The 16,861-nt window shown below is 36.2% G+C and overlaps 3 protein-coding genes across 4 annotated transcripts in view; all 3 read left to right on the top strand.

The window, feature by feature from the left end:
* The first annotated feature begins 400 nt into the window (after positions 1 to 400).
* LOC107690199 (toll-like receptor 4) lies at positions 401 to 3,662 on the top strand. 2 transcript variants are annotated; one of them, XM_016488452.1, is made up of 3 exons: positions 854 to 940; positions 1,208 to 1,374; positions 1,466 to 3,662. In XM_016488452.1, exons 1-3 carry the CDS (start codon positions 854 to 856, stop codon positions 3,660 to 3,662), a joined length of 2,451 nt encoding a protein of 816 aa, XP_016343938.1. The 2 variants fall into 2 exon arrangements, with proteins under 2 accessions (XP_016343939.1, XP_016343938.1); XM_016488453.1 differs by lacking the exons at positions 854 to 940; positions 1,208 to 1,374 and adding an exon at positions 401 to 415.
* A 495-nt stretch (positions 3,663 to 4,157) lies between these two features.
* On the top strand, positions 4,158 to 7,955 carry ftr14l (finTRIM family, member 14-like). Its single transcript, XM_016488451.1, has 6 exons — positions 4,158 to 4,556; positions 4,717 to 4,812; positions 6,259 to 6,492; positions 6,581 to 6,740; positions 7,164 to 7,223; positions 7,321 to 7,955. Exons 1-6 carry the CDS (start codon positions 4,158 to 4,160, stop codon positions 7,839 to 7,841), a joined length of 1,470 nt encoding a protein of 489 aa, XP_016343937.1. The 3' UTR covers positions 7,842 to 7,955.
* Positions 7,956 to 10,785: 2,830 nt separating this feature from the next.
* The window catches only part of LOC107690163 (transmembrane protein 150A-like), a 38,483-nt gene continuing 32,407 nt past the window's right edge, over positions 10,786 to 16,861 (top strand). Inside the window, exons 1-2 of the mRNA XM_016488407.1 lie at positions 10,786 to 11,032; positions 11,497 to 11,698. Of these exons, the coding sequence (XP_016343893.1) occupies positions 11,634 to 11,698 (65 nt within the window). The 5' untranslated portion in view covers positions 10,786 to 11,032; positions 11,497 to 11,633. The remainder of the gene's footprint in view (positions 11,033 to 11,496; positions 11,699 to 16,861) is intronic.

Raw genomic sequence — 16,861 nt, 5'->3', positions numbered from 1 at the left:
GTCCTCTTTTGAAAGACCAAACAAAGTAGTTTCGCTTTCACAACGAAGCACACAGCGTCTTCAGGACATGGCTGCAGCATCAACAAAACTACAGTGAGACTAAAAGTTACGCCTTCTTTCTTTGCGTGAACATTTGGGCGGCGTTATGCAAATCTTCCCACACAGTGACGTAGATATGTGGGGGCGTGTTAGAACGAGCCGTTTTAGGTAGGTGTGGCTGACTCTTAACTTTTATAAAGAATATCTCTTTGGATTTGAGACTTTAGTCTTTGCAACTTTACAGATCTTCATGATGCACCAAGAGCTTGTAACACTCCAAAGAGAAAGGAAAAATTGAAATCGCATCATATGACCCCTTTAATGTTTTGAAACACTTACCAGTTTTGTCTTTTTTGCGAGTCCTTGATCTGTCAAGGTAAGCAATATTGTTACCATCTAAAATATATTGTATAATATGTTGCTCTATACATTATATTAAATGTATGTATTTGCTTTTAGATGCCACATCAAGCACATAGGAAATAATATTTTATACAATGTGAAGAATTTGCCATGTTGTTAAACCAGTTTTCCCAACGCAAAGCTCCTTTTGAAAACTTAAAATTAAGGTCTTTCTATGCATCATGGGAATGTACGTTGGAAACAAATAACTTCCCTTTTAAAACAAAAAGGAGAAGTGACTGATGTTTGCACATGCAATACTAAGACAGCAGAGAATACTCAGATTTATGTCAAATTGATCTAGTGAGAGAAAAGCTCCTAGTTTGCTGTAGGATCTAGAATCTCCTGTATAACAGTTTGTTCTATGTCACATCAAGTTTTTCATAAATCTCACGCAAGATCATTTCTAACAATGATCGTGGCATATGGGGAATGGATGATTTTCCTAGGCTCAGTCTTATTTTTGGTGAGTTCTGGACAAGGACAGGAATGTACCATGGTAAGAACAATACATAATATAGTTAATATTGCTCATATGTATGTTTTAAAACTATGTCTTAAATCTAGAAACTACGTCATCTATCTATCTATCTATCTATCTATCTATCTATCTATCTATCTAATAGAAACGTAAAAATGTCTTGGTGTCTCTCAGAGAGAACAAGAAGGTTAATAAAAAATCAAAAATACCAAAAGTAAGTTAATAAAAAAGTAAGTAAGTTAATAAAAAAAAGGGGCCTTTCCTGTGTCATTCTTTCATTTCTAGATAATCAAGAATATGGAGTACTCATGTTCTGGAAGAAATTTGACTCATATTCCCAACAGTCTTCCCTTCACTGTGATGTCTCTGGATTTCAGTTTCAATTTCTTGAGCTCTTTACATAAGTGTGCATTTCCTGTATTGGTCAGTTTGCAAGTCTTGGATCTCACGAGGTAAATTAACACTCATGAATCATTATGTTACAATTTATACGTTAGCTATTTTTTTTTAAATTGACTAATTTTTAATCTTTTTGCCTTTCAGATGCCACATCAAGCACATTGAAAATGATACTTTCTACAATGTGAAGAATTTGACTACTTTGATTCTCACTGGAAACCCTATTACATATTTTGGGCCTGGATGCTTAAATTCTTTACATAATCTACAAAGACTAGTTCTTGTGGATGTTGGTCTCTCGTCATTACAGCTTCAAATGAATAACCTAACCAAGTTGCAGGAGCTTAGAGTCGGGACAAATAACATACAGTCCATGTCTCTCCCTCCATTCATGAGCACCTTCAAAGACTTCAGTTTACTTGATCTACATGCCAATAATATATCCATCATCAAAACCGATGACACAGTTGTGTTGCGAGAGATCGGCAGAAACATGACTTTGATTCTCTCTAGGAATCAATTATTACACATTGAACCAGGAGCTTTCAAAGACATTTATCTCAAGGAGTTTCACATACAATCTTCCTTTGCTTCATTAAATGCACAAAAGGAGTGTCTAGAAGCTCTTACTGGTCTCAGTGTGGATAAGTTGTTCATAGGAAGTTACAGAATGCAACGGAAAGTCAAAGTGTCAAATGGAAGTTATCTTGATGGTCTTTGCTCAATTAATTTCAATGAAATATATTTTGTTCAGAAAGAATTTTCTGACTCTGAAATGCACTTGTTCCGCTGTATGATCAATGCGACAAAAATCATATTGAAAAGAGGATATATTAAAAGCTTGGAATATATTCCATTTCATCGTCTTAAAGAACTGTATTTAGGCCCCACTTCATTATCAGCTGTACCATTGATTTCACACATACCTAGCTTAGAAAAACTAGTGGTGAGGAACAATATGCCCATGACCTTTAATGGTATTAGTGATTTGCCTCTTCTTCAGTTTGTAGATTTGAGTGGAAACTTTTTGATTTTGAAGGACTGCTGTTCCCAATTTTTTCAAAGGACACCAAATATTCATTACATGAATTTTAGTCAAAACACAGAGATAGGGATTGCGGATAAGCCATTTTCTGGATTAGACTTGCTTGAATTGTTGGACCTCCACCATACAAAACTAGTCCTAGTTTTTTACTTTGGATTTTTACATGGTCTGAAAAATTTAAAGTATTTGGATATATCTTACACAAGTATTACTTTCACAAGACAAATGATTTTTCAGAACCTGAACAACTTGACTGTGCTTAAAATGGCAGGAAACAGTTTTCATGGTGATGCATTGAGTTACCTCTTGCAAAATCTAACATGTTTGGAGGTTCTTGACCTCTCACACTGTGGCATTGAAGAAATCTCCAGGAGATCATTTATTGGCACCCAGAAAATACGGTATTTATATTTAAGTCAAAACAAGTTGATGATTTTGGATTTTCTGGCCCTCCCAAACCTGAAACAATTAACATCACTTTATGTCGATAAAAACAGCATTACTAGCATCCCACTTCATGTTCTCCAAAAGTTGCCCACAAACCTTTCAGAGTTTGATTTATCCTCTAACCCCATCGATTGCTTCTGCTTCCAGACAGATTTTATTTGGTGGATTATCCACAATCAGAACATTTTGAAGCAGCCGGAAAATATTTTCTGTAAAACCACAGATTTTAGAACAACAGACTTTGACATTGACAGCTGTGTGCACAAGAAAAGACTCACAATTGTTTTATCTGTATGTTTTGTTACAGTAGTAGTTCTTTTGTCATTCTTGGTTTATAGGTTCCAGTTTTATCTTCAGTATTGCTGTATTCTACTGAGAGGCTATAGATCACCTGGACAGCAAGAATGTTCCTATGACGCATTTGTGATTTTCTCCAGCTATGATGAAGTCTGGGTCATGAATGAACTGATGGAGAATCTGGAGAACAGTGTTCCACCTATTCAGCTTTGCCTTCATATGCGGGACTTTCAAGCAGGGAAGTCCATCGCCTCCAACATTATCGATGAAGGTATAATGGGCAGTCGTAAAATCATTGTGGTCGTGTCTCAACACTTCATTGATAGTGCCTGGTGTCGCTTTGAGTTTGAATTAGCTCAGTCTCGCTTTATGATGGAACGCAGTGCCAACATCATCATCATCATTCTGGAAGATGTGGAAGAGAGGAAGACTAAGAAAGTGTTTGGACTTCATAAGCATCTGAAAAAGAACACATACCTAAAGTGGAGCAGAGACCCTTTGAGTAACATGGGATTCTGGATACGCCTCAGGAAAGCTATTTTAGATCATTAATCTAGACATATATGTTTGTGAATGTGTGTAATTTAAAATCAAATAAACTGATGCTTCAGTTGCATGTGGAAATTTAATTGCAGTATACTTTTTTCAGTGTTGCAAGAGTCAACAGTTTATATAGAGAAATCAAGTTTTCATTGTTTATCACGTTTTCACTAGAGGAAATTTACACAGCTTTTTTGAGCCTGACATCATAAAATATTTACAGCTGAAACCGCAGTCTTTTATTCCTCATTGTGGATCACCAACACAATGGCCTTGTGTGTGTAAAAGATGTTTACAATGTTTATGTTACAAAATTCACATATTTGCTTTTCTCTTTGTTCTGACATCAGCTGTCACACCTATCCAGGTGGTGTCACCCTAACCTGGTAAACTGGTTTATCGCACATGCTTCACATTCCTCTATATAATGGATGTGTCGGTACAGTTTCATTGAAACTAGCCTACATTTTACCGCTTGCCTTTGGATGATGCCAAGAGAGTTTAAACATGTCTCGGAGAAGTACAGCAAACCAAAGCCGTTACAGCACTCTGGAAAAACCCGGGCGGTCTGGAAGATACAGCAGCTCCAGCAGCCGGAACAGCTCTAGAGAAGTGCAGTGTGATTTCTGTCTGGCTAAGAAGAACAAAGCAGTGAAGTCATGTCTGACATGCTTAACCTCATTTTGTGAGACGCATCTCCAGGCTCATTATGAGTATCCAGCTCTCATGAAGCACAAACTGGTGGCGGCAACAGGGCAACTGCGTGAGAAGATCTGCGCGGAACACGATAAACTTTTGGAGGTTTTCTGCCGTTCTGACCAAGCATGCGTTTGTGTTTTGTGTATCATGGAGGAACACAAAAAACATGATATTGTTTCAGCAGCTGCTGAACGGACAGAAAAGCAGGTGAGCTTATCAGCTGAGAGAACATTGACTGACATGAAGAAGCGTACAGTGGCTATGCTACTCAATGCAACTAAATCATGATCGTTATAAATTCAGTGCTTTCTCACAATGAGAAGATCAACAGGTCAATGTCTCACAAATGTGCAATTTGTTTTAACAGAAACAGCTTGGGGCTAAACTGGTGTCTTCACAGCAGAAAATTGAAGAAAGGATAAAGAAATGGCAAGATCTCAGGCAGACAGTTGCATCCCTAAAAGTGAGGAATTTAGAAAATCATTGGGAAGAAATTTCTGTTCATATCTATTATGTTAGTTAATTGCTTATGTTAAATAAACTGCTGCTGCAGTGAGGTTTAATTTGTTGTAATTTGTTAATGCACTAGGTCAGGGTTTCCCAAAGCGGGGTTTGTGAGGAAACTGCAAGGACCTTGTGAGTTAATGAAAAGCTAATAATTCATTAAATCATAAAAATGTAATTGAAAAAAATCAGTCAAAATAGAATATTAAAAAAAAAAAAAAAAAAAAAAAACGTCATTTGACCATTAACCGACAATGAGAACTGTGAAGAAATGTGTGGATTCAAATGTGTTGCTCATTTATTGAAATGCTTTATAATCTCAGGTGATTCTTCAAGTAAAACGTTTTGGTCAAACGGGTTCTGTTGAAAAAAACTTTTGGAATCCCTGCACCTATCCTAATGCATTTTAGGATGTACAAGTTAACATTAATTAAAGTATCATGAATAAACATGTATTAAACATGAATATATGATTATAAATCAAATGATTGTTAAATACTGTAAATTGTTAGTTCATGATATTTGTGAGCAGAGGCGGCGGGCTTGAGAACGGCGTGGCCGGCGGATTCGACGAAGGAGCATCCAGAGGGCTTGCAGCAACCACTTGTGACGACCCCGGGCTGGACTCCGCTTCGTCCACGGTGAAAGCCGATCTGGCGATCCACAGCGCAAAGTTGATGTATTTCCTCAGCGACCAGCACGGATCAGCTCCAGGCATGATGAAGCGATATCGTCCTATTTTGGAAGGCCAAACAAAGTAGTTTCGCTTTCACAACGAATCACACAGCGCCTTCACGACATGGCGGCGGCGGCAACAATACTACAGCGAGAATAAAAGTTACGCCTTCTTTCTTTGCGTGAACATTTGGGCGGCGTTATGCAAATCTTCCCACATCGTGACGTAGACATGTGGGGGTGTGTTAGAACGAGCCGTTTTAGGAGGGCGTGGCTGACTCTTAACTTTTATAAAGAATATCTCTTTGGATTTGAGACTTTAGTCTTTGCAACTTTACAGATCTTCTTTATGCACCAAGAGCTTGTAACACTCCAAAGAGAAAGGAAAAATTGAAATCGCATCATATGACCCCTTTAACTAATGTTAGTTGAACTTTATTGTACAGTGTTCTTAAAAATAAAGGATCTTTATTGGCATCAGTGATTCCATATGGCACCTGTAACATCCATGGAACCTTTCCATTCTACAAAAGGTTCTTTATCATGGAAAAAGGTTCTTTAGATTATTAAAATGTATGGCTCTTTTAAGAACTGTTCACTATAGATTCCCAAAAGGTTCTTCTGCTGTTTCATCTGTTCCCTGTCTTAAATGTGAGGAAACATTTGACTGGTAAAAAAAAAAAAGTGAAAAACAGTCCCTGTCTCATCCATGGTGTTTTTCTCATTCTAGCATTCATCTCAGAGTGTACTAGATGAAAATGAGCGTATTTTTGCGGAACTGCTGCGGGCACTAGAGAGGAGGCATGGAGAAGTGAAGGAGATGATCCGAGCCCAGGAAACCCTTCTGCTGACACGTGCAGAGGGACATCTGGCCAGGCTGGAGGAGGAGATTACATTACTGAGAAAGAAGCATAATGATCTGGAGCAGCTGTCCCAATCCGACGATCATATTCATTTCTTACAGGTATTGTTGAAAAGCACTGTGGCCCACAATGCATTTGCATTTTCACTAAACAGTTCCTTAAATAACATATCTGCTTATTTTCTCCTAGAGCTGGCAGTCTCTTTCTGCTCCTTCTGGATATGAAGACTTGTCCAAGGTGACATTAGCCCCTCATCACACTTTTGACAATGCAAAGAAAGCCATCTTTGACCTGAAAGTGCAATTAGAAGACATAAGCAAAGAAGAACTGAACAAAATCTCATCTGCAGGTGTTTGAAACTCTCTATTACAAATTTATAAATAAACTGTTTTCTATTTTAATATATTTTGAAATGTAATTTATTCCTGTAATGTCAAAGCTGAATTTTAAGCAGTCTTCAGTGTCACATGATCCTTCAGAAATCATTCTAATATGCTGATTTGCCATGGTATTTTGTAGAAACCATGCTATAGTTTTTTTTTTATAATTTGAACAATAAGAAATTCAAAAGGACTGCATTTATTTGGAATAGAAATGTTTGTAAAATCTTTACCCTCTTTCCTGTCTTTTTTAAAAAGATAAAAGTATTAATTTATTTTTTAAATAAATCTTACTGACCCCAAACTCTTGAACGGTAGTGTATATATATATATATATATATATATGTATATATTATATAATATATTTACCCGTACATGCTTTTAATTTGCAGTGAAGGAGGTTAAAATTCTCCAGACTCTGGACCCTGCAAAAAGGGAGGAGTTTTTAGAATGTAAGTTTAAAATCAGTATAATCAATAATAAGACAATGTGCTACATAAACACATTTGTTTATGCTGATTAATATAACAACACCCGTTCTCGAACTAGATTCCTGTCAGCTCTCAATGGATCCTTCAACAGCCCATCCAAACCTGCACCTGTCAGACAGAAACACAGTTGTGCGGATGAGCAACAAGCCAATGTCGTACCCGGAGCATCCCGATCGCTTCGAATACTGGCAGCAGGTGCTGTGTAAGGAGGGTCTGGCCGGCGGTCGCTACTACTGGGAAGTGGAGTGGAGTGGCACAGAAATAGACATCTCTGTGACTTACAGGGGGATTCAGAGGAAAGGAAATGACAACGCTGGCAGCTTTGGGGGGAATGACAAGTCTTGGAGTTTGTACTGCTCTGAATCCAAGTACTCTTTTGTACATAACAGCAAAAGCACAACTATACCTGTCCCCAATTCCTCAAGGATAGGGGTGTATGTAGATTACGAGGCTGGAACAGTGGCGTTTCACAGTGTGTCTGACACCATGAAGCTCTTGCACAAGGTTCAAGCTAAATTCACTGAGCCTCTGTACCCTGGCCTTGGAGTCTGGGGATATGGGAGTACAGTACGGCTGTAATTATAGAGTAAAGTGTTCATCAGAATGTGGTTCTCCCATATGCATTGTATCTTATTTATCATAGTCAATTCAGTGAGAACAGGAAGTGAGCTACTTTCCTTCCCTGGGCATTTAAAATATGAATCACTGACAGTCATTCTGATGTATAGGCCTATATATCAGTGGCTATATAAACATCAGTTTTCACTATCAGCAGTGGGCGATCCTAAAAAAAAACAACATATTTTTGTATGTGTAATGCATAAATTAGCTTATTGATTTATTTATTTAGTTATTTCTTTGTTCAAAATGCTTGCAGCACTCTGAACCCCATGAGAAACATAGAGACTGGGTATATTTTGTGTGCTATGGTACACAGAAAACTAAGAATTCTAGATATAAAGATTATTATATATGACAAATGAAGAAACATGTTTAATGTGAATCTTTTTATATGCTGTGTTGCTATGGTGATTCCATTACAAGTTACAATATAAGACAATACTGTATATTTGTATTTTAATACACGGAGAAAATACTGTATTTCATGACATATCTGAAAGGATTCTAATCAAATAAAAATGCATGACTCTTTGTAATGTCCTTCTTTTTTTTTTATTCAAAACACATCCACTAGATGGAGACATTCCGAACTTTTTTAAAGTGAGATTTGTCAGACTTTTTTTTTCTTAATAAGCAATTCTTGTGTTTTGTATTTTGTATTGTTTTATTTGACACATTAACACATTTTAAAATGTATTACAATAATCGATATGACTAAGTCATCATTGCCAGGCTTAAAAATATTTATATGTTCAAATGAAACAAACTTTTCACAATCAATATCTACATTCACAAGCCTGTTTTTATGACTCATACATCACTCATTCTTCTGACCACGTTCTTATCCATGAATATTATTTTCATCATTTACACATAGCGTCAGCTGGTTACGTCAAAACATCAAAACAACAAAGAAAAGATGGTGAAGAAACACGCAGCAATGTAAACACTGATTAGGCTTGCTGTTATGCAGCAATAGTACAGCTGTGAAATAGTGTTTTCTTTTCTTCATATTGGTTGTTGCTATGGCAATTTGTAGAAATAGAAACTGTATTTAATTAAAGACCATATTTATTGTTGAGTATTGTTTTCATAGTAGGCTATTATGTGGACAGAACACGTTTGGTAACAGCTATTCTGAAAATCTGACCATCCCTGTGACCAACAGTGTCAGCTCTGATGCTTGTCTGATAAAAAGTGCTTTTTAGACAAGATGAGTAATGCATTGAACATTACAACACCAGTAGCACATCTAATCAGAGGGGAACTATCAGTACTAAAACCTTATGTAAGTGTTTAGATCATGAATCGTATATCTTGTCAAGCAGAACAAAACATCTGGATGTACAACCACTTTATTAAATACAAGTAGCAGCTTTTCATAGACAAGACATACGTATTATAATGATAATCATGTTCATTCAACAAGATTGTTTAGCTAACTTATTCTGTCACTTGTAATGGTTTACTTCAGAGGTAGCTCAACTTTTGATGCAATGATGTCTGAGGCCTAAAAAAGCATTGCACTCATTGCAAAGTTTTTCAAGACATTAGCCAGTCAGGTCAACATAGCTCATCTAAACAGAAACGTAACTGGTGTTAAATAGTTTGAAAGGAAAATAAGCAGAGATTCTAACTTGAAGATGACAAGCAATTGTTCATGATTCAAGACACTGGTCAAAGTCTGTGACCACTGACCACTAGTGAAAACACTTGCATTTTTTCCTATCCTCTTAATGATTTTTTTTTAATAATTATTATTACAAATTATATTATCAGCATAACAATTTGCATGGAAAGTTGAATTTTAGTTAACATTAAGTAACATGAATAACATTTGAAGATGGCTGAAAGTGTTGGGGACGTGTATTATCAAAGATGATAATTAAGAACTGCCAAATCAAATATCAGTAACTTAATTAGATAATTCTCAGCAAGTACGTCATGACATTGCATCAAATTGTAACGAATTAGATTACTTCAACAACTAAAGTATTTGTAATGTTATTAATTTAGGCTTTTTATAAACCATGATTAAAATTAGAAATTAGAATTATAATATCTATAATAGCCTATAAAAGGCAGATTTTAGCACCTCTTTTTACTTTGAGATCGTTCTGAGGTTAAATACAGATTTAAAATTCTAACAAGAAATAGATTAATAGCTATGAAACTGTTTTAGAAATCAAATCTTTGCATAGCTATGATAGGAAACACTGGCATATAACAATGCCTTGGTAAAAACAGTTCATCCTAAAAATAAAGTATATACATAAACCAAAATAGGAAATAAAACAGTTATTGAATAAGCAGGTGTCCTATTCTGTGTCTAAACTCCTGAAACATTATTTCATATTTTAGAGCAGTCAATGCAATTTGGGAAAGAAATCAGTTAAATCTCTCTCTCTCTATGTGTGTGTGTGTGTGTGTGTGTGTGTGTGTGTGTGTGTGTGTGTGTGTGTGTGTGTGTGTGTGTGTGAAAATTGTAATCATTAACATTTTCATAAGTAACTGTAATTTAATTAAAAATTTTTGTGTTATTTTCTGATTAGTTACATTTATTTTGTAATTTAATTACGTAACGTCGTTACATGTAACTAGTTACTCCCCAACACTGAATACAGGCCTACATATAACTACACTTCAAACACATGTTGAATGTAATATAGCTGTTTATTGTACATTAAATGATTTTTATCTCTTTTACATGTATTGTATCTATATCTAGTTTCCGTGTAGGATAACGTACAGTACGTAAACACTTCGTGTTTTTCTCAGTAGAGGTTTTTGTACATCGTTTCACTTCAAAATGACAAACATTTAGTACAGTGTATCAGGATGTTGCAGTGTGTGTTAGGGTTGTGTCGGGAGGCGGAGCTGTGCGAACAGCTGGACTGTTTTAAACAGTGAGCCTTCAGTCCACACGGCGGGACACGAGACAGAGGAGCGAGGCACCACAAATCTGCCGAAAAACACCGAGAGCGAAGGAACTTTACACAGCCGCTGTCATTTGGACGCTTGAGGAATAACGATAAACCTGTAGCGGTCACTGGCGATTGATGCGGTCCGTTTCTGAACAGTCTGCGCTCTGTCTGAGAGTTTAACAAAGGTGGGAGACGCGTCTGCTGTCCCCTATCACAGGGGGGAAGGTGAGATACAGTGTCCACACATACACTACACACACGGATGTTACAATTAGGTTAAACTGCACCTTCACTCGGCCATTTTGCCTTGTTACCAAAAGGATGTATTTATACATGCGATGTATTTATACATTTATAAGCGACTCAGTTTTCAATTATAGTCACATTTATTCATTCAAATGCACACCAGCTATGCATGCAGCAGTAATTGCAGGCAACGAAATGCTCTGTTGTTTCTACAGGTCCAGAGAAGAGCATAGACAGAATAACAGATATAAAGTACGAGTTAAGAATGTTTACAAAATAAACAAAAGTGTAAAAATGTGTGTAGAATAATGCAGATTTCAAAGCTTGGCAAACAGGTATGCATTGTGCATTACAATATCATACATGCAAAATGCCAGGTAACAGTCTAGGGAACTGTTTATCATGTTTTTGTCATTGTAAAGAAGATTTATTTTGTTTTGCAGATATGATCTTTAAGATAAGCCAGTTTGGGGGTCATGCAACAAGTATAAATGCGCATTGATGAGCAGAGGGAGACAGGCTGGCGAAGGCGAAAGAAGTGGATTTTTTGAAGGGAGCAGTAGAGGATCGTGTGCAGGAGATGTCTCTGTGGATGATATTACCCGTCAGCCTCCCAGCTCTCACCATCACTGGAATATGGGTCGTGTAAGTCCATTTTATGTCATATCATATGAAACGATCATGCTTGGATATTGATATGGATATGGATCATGCTCTGGATCCATACCTATTATGGATAACGTGCAGGTGTCATGTATGCTTTGATAGATCATTACATAGCTTTCAACCTAGTTTGATTTTAACTGGATGCACACCAATTCAACAGTGTTTATTTTACAGTCTTGGTCAATTTGCAACTTTATGGTCTGGAAGAATAAATGATGTAGCTTTTATATGTTACAAATTTAATAGTGTGATGTAACCAGTGCCCAGCTAACGAAAAAGGATGTTTTGCTAACATTTCCATTAAGTTACCATTATGTTCTCTGAATGTTCAAAATGTCTTGGTTTAGCTAAGAATATGGTTATATTTCATTTAATAATTTTGCAAATATTATGGAAACGTTACTTTTAAATGTTCTCTGAACAAATTGAAACAAGTAGTAGCATTTGAAAACATTAGACGATCATCCAAATAAAACATTTCAGGAAAACACATTCCATGAACAATGCATAAATAATGTTTTTGTGGTAATGTTTTGAGAACATTATTGAGAATTTTTAACATGCATTGTGTTAATGTATGGGAAGAACATCTGTTCAGAACTTTGAGAGAACCTTGTCAGAACAAATTCTGAGAGCGTTTCCTGGTACATGTAGAATATGTTGAAGCCAGTTAGTTTTATGCAAATATATAACAGTTTTATGTAGGGTTGGGTATCGTTTGGGTTTTTTTCGATACCGGTGCCAAATTGATACTTTTAAAACGGTTCCGGTGCCTAAACGGTGCCTGAACCGATACTTATTAAAATATAAATAAATAAAAAATCCCCCAAAAATTATGGATTGGCCATTATAATAGAAATAGAATAGAGAGTGCAAATGTTAGAGGGTCAAGTTTTTTAAATTAAAAAAAACAAGCAGATAAAATTATAAATAGCATTAGAATAGAGAGTGCTAGAGCTAGAGGGTCAAATGAAGATGAAAGAGATGTGTTTTCAGCCGTTTCTTGAAAATATTAAGGACTCAGCTGCTTGGATAAGAAAAAAGCCGAATCCCGGACATTTTGGGCAATTAAGAAATCCCGGCCGGATGCATTTTTGTTGGTCCAAAAAGAGGACATGTCCGGCGAAAAGAGGACATATGGTCACCCTAATTTATAATCTATTGCTAACTTACGTCCGTTTCGGAGAACCAGAGGACAAATATTTCAGTCGATCGTTCAGGCATGGCATCGAAATGAGGCACCGAAATCTGCGTTCGGATTCGGTTCTAGTACATACCGGTTACATAGGTACCGGTGCCATATTGGTACCGGGTTTCGGTACCCAACCCTAGTTTTATGTTTGTGCTGCATTGAAATGTTTTTTTTAATAGTATACAGAGATTGCCTTCTATCTCTCCCAAAATAATGTCTCGTTTTTTTGTTTTTGTTTTTGTTTTAAACACCTCAAAGTTGCATCTGAATTGTGCAGTTTTCAATGTAACATAATTTGTTGTGGAAAGGTGTATTATTTCTGCAAGTATTAAATCATAAGCCAAAACATCTGAAATGCAGCCACTTTCAGTAGAATTTATAGTCAAATTCCTGAAGCTACTCTTTGAGGAGTGGGCTATACATAAATTCTGCAAAGCTGCCCATGACTGACTCGCCTGAACTTGCCTGAAAAATGTTGAAGACTTTGAGGTCATTTTTAGTAAAGTCGTCATGGTACAGAAATGGAGAGAATACCCATGATGTTCAGGAAGAGAGCTGTGCATGAACCGGCATGTGATTGACTGAAGAGTAATTTTAAAGGAAATCAGTTTTTTAACTTCATGTGTGATCACAGTTGTTGGAAGTCTGTGATCAAGTGGATGTGGAATACCTTTTATGCAGTTTTATTTGCTTGAAGGTGCAGAGCTATGCTGGCGTCTCATTGCTTGTCCCTACTTCCTTCCTGTGGAATGCTTGCAGGCGCCCTGTTTCTACAGGGAGTTCAAGATCCCCTTCCTCTCCTGTAGAGCCTTGAGTTTGAAGTCACTGAGGTGGTTACATAAAGCCTGTGAGAGTAAAACAGAGGAGGGCAACTTAGAGCAGCATCAGCGGCTTCTCATTTACTATGCCAGAGAGAGAATGTTTGGTTTATTCTTGCCATGACTCCTGTAGTGACGGTCTGGGAGAAGTTCCCAATACAACATGGACTAAACGTGGCCCATTCTAGAGACTTTTTATTCCATTATCTGTGCAAGAAAGGGCATGTTTTCATAGCTGAAAATGAAACTTCTAATTATGACCTATAAAAGAAATGAGTTACGGTTTCCAAAAATAACAACAACTAACAGTTCAGAGCACAACTGAAAATGTTTGCTGAATAGTCACACTGAATTTAATCAAAATGTACGTTTTTTTTAGTTAAACGTTATAGGCAGTTTTTGAGTAGTACGTAGCCCCCAGTGAAACGGTTGTTTAAATTATTCAGGCTACATTGTAAAAAAAAACATTTCCATTTATGTGAGGGTAAGTTTCCAAGTCAGTGTTTCCACTTGGACGTTATTACTATACGTTGAGGCTGTTGTTTATGGTAACGTCACACAGGCTTGAATAGTCCCACAAATATGCGCTGTTCCCTGCAACGTTGAACACATTGTTTATGCAAACAACACTGAGAATATTTATTCATAACAAAGGCTTTATATTTTAAAGCTTGTGCACGGTAACAGCTGAAACTGTCAGTGCTACATCTGTGTCCTCTGTGTTTGTGATAAAAGGTTTGGAAATATTAGCATTGTGCATCTCTGGTTGGGGATGTAGCCTAATTTTCCAATCAGATCAGGTTTGGTTTGATTGGACCTAAAGCTCTTGCTGATTAATTTCTCACATATAACAGAGTGAAAAATTTAAGGGGGTCTGAATACTTTCCGTACCCACTGTACCTGCTGTGGATGCGCAGCACAAGATGTCTTTGTGAATGACCGGAGTATATGATGTTGAATGGAGGGAGTATGGACACTGGTGGAGCCTGCCATCTGTTTAGGAGGTTGTTCGTAAAAAGACATAAAAGGAAAGGAAAGGAAAGGACGTGACGTGTGGCCAAGTATGGTGTCCCATACTTGGAATTTGTGCTCTGCATTTAACCCATCCAAGTGCACACACACAGCAGTGAGTAGTGAACAAACATGCACACACACCGTGAACACACACCCGGAGCAATAAGCAATTAGAAGAGGGTTCATTAATTAAAACATGTTTCTAACATTATGAAGCATTCAGCCTAGCCTCTTTCTTAGATAGGAGAGTACTGTCTTAGTGTACTCCAGACTAATATGCTGCTTTGCTGCTCAAGAAACATTTCTTATTATTATCAATCTTGAAAACAGTTTTGCTGCTTAATATTTTTGTGGAAACTGTGATACATTTTTAAAGATTTTTGTACAATATAATTATTATTTAAAAAACACAATATATAATTTTAAAACGTTGAAAATATATAGAATGTAAAAAAATAAATGCATTAATTAATATTTTTATCATGTGGTTACATATCAGTTTGCAGCACTTTTCGTCCACATTACACATTTTTAGTTGTGCTCTCAAATCTGTCACTGTTTTTGCAATTGACTCAGCAGAATGCAAACAATAGTAAATAAAACTGATTTCCTTACACAAATCAGTTTGATGTTGAAAAATGCAACTCCTTTGCTTTAAAAATTGTTGAAATAATTTTTGGACATTCCTATTCCAGGCTTTAGTATTTCCATTCTAGTTTTGACTTGGAAATGAGCAAATACTATAAACCTTCGTCAGGGCTTAACTTAAGTCTTTATTTAAAGTGATCTAGAAATGAAAATTCTGTCATTTAATCACCCCATTTTGTAAGACTTTCTTCTGCAGAACATGTCACAGTGTTTTTAGTTTATACAATGGAAGTCAATAATCACCAAATCTGTTTGGTTATCAACATTATTTAAATTATATTTTATGTTCCACAGAAGAAAGAAAGTCATACAGGTTTAGAATGACACGATTTTGAGTAAATGATGACGGAAATGTAATTTTTGTATGTACTATCCCTTTGAAAGAACAAAAATGAAGAAGTATTGTTTAGCCAAAAAAGTCACTATCGACTTCTGCCACGAGTTATTTCAGAGAGCGAATCCAAATCTTATGGTGAGCAGATGGGCTGGGGGTTACTCTGTATCCAGACTGTGTTTTCTGAGGAAGGCCTGTGTGACTCTTTGTGATGTTGAGAGTGACCTGGTAACAGCTTGCGTGATTATTCACAACACCAGCCAGGGCAGATGGCAGAATGTTTGTTTACCAAATGTAATTTCTCTCAGCATTGTGCTAAGTGTAGTGCAAGGCTCAGGTGATCTGTCTCTTGTGGACACACACACACTGAAAAAAATTTAGAGTAGGATTTACTTGAAAAAAGCTTGGAAACAATTTTCACTCAGAAAAGGCTAGTTAATTTACAAAAATTTGCCAAGTAAAAGCCTAAACATAATTATTAGAAGCTTTAAATAGAAATTTTTAAGTTAAGTTTACTTGTGAATTTCCAGTAAATTTTATTGACTCTTTGTTTGTAAATTTTACTTAAGTAATGCTTATCACTGTAAAAAATTGTGCTGTTAAATAACAGTTATTTCTCTGAAAAAAATAATAAGTAAGATTTACTTAATTTTTCTTTTGCAAGTTTTTGCACACATATATTTTAAGTAAAATTTAAGTTTTGAATTAAGTAAAATGTATTTAGCAAAGGAAATAAGTAAATTTAACGTAGCCAGTTAGAGTTTGATGAGTAATTTCTACTTATTATTTTTAAGTTAAATCTGTAATACTCAAGTACATTTCATTCATTCATGGTTTATAAAATTTAGTCAAACAATGTGGCACTGGGAAAAACCATGCTATTAAAGCATGTGGTTCGCTTACAAACATGTAAGTAAGCAAGTAGACAGCTTGTTATCCTTTTAAGTAGGGATGTAACGATTCACTCAACTCACGATTCAATTCGAATCACAATTTTGATTTCACGATTCAATTCAATTCACGATTTTTTTTTTAACAAAATGAGATTTAAGCAGAGCTGAATGAGATGCAGATTCACTCTCTGCCAGCAGGTGGCGCTTAAAGTGTTTCCTGGTTTCCGCTGTAAACAAAGCAGC

The sequence above is a fragment of the Sinocyclocheilus anshuiensis genome, unplaced genomic scaffold (genome assembly GCF_001515605.1).
Source record: "Sinocyclocheilus anshuiensis isolate Anshui unplaced genomic scaffold, SAMN03320099.WGS_v1.1 scaffold1581, whole genome shotgun sequence".
In the NCBI taxonomy this organism is placed as follows: domain Eukaryota; kingdom Metazoa; phylum Chordata; class Actinopteri; order Cypriniformes; family Cyprinidae; genus Sinocyclocheilus; species Sinocyclocheilus anshuiensis.
This window is presented reverse-complemented; position numbering and strand designations above follow the sequence as displayed.

Bases quoted from the DNA above. Each gene is read 5' to 3' on its own strand.
- LOC107690199 (XM_016488452.1), top strand. From the start codon at position 854: ATGATCGTGGCATATGGGGAATGGATGATTTTCCTAGGCTCAGTCTTA. The intron at 941-1,207 runs GTAAGAACAATA...TTTCATTTCTAG, and splicing joins AAGGACAGGAATGTACCATG to ATAATCAAGAATATGGAGTA. The intron at 1,375-1,465 runs GTAAATTAACAC...TTTGCCTTTCAG, and splicing joins CAAGTCTTGGATCTCACGAG to ATGCCACATCAAGCACATTG.
- ftr14l (XM_016488451.1), top strand. From the start codon at position 4,158: ATGTCTCGGAGAAGTACAGCAAACCAAAGCCGTTACAGCACTCTGGAA. The intron at 6,741-7,163 runs GTGTTTGAAACT...TTTAATTTGCAG, and splicing joins GAACAAAATCTCATCTGCAG to TGAAGGAGGTTAAAATTCTC. The intron at 7,224-7,320 runs GTAAGTTTAAAA...TTCTCGAACTAG, and splicing joins AAGGGAGGAGTTTTTAGAAT to ATTCCTGTCAGCTCTCAATG.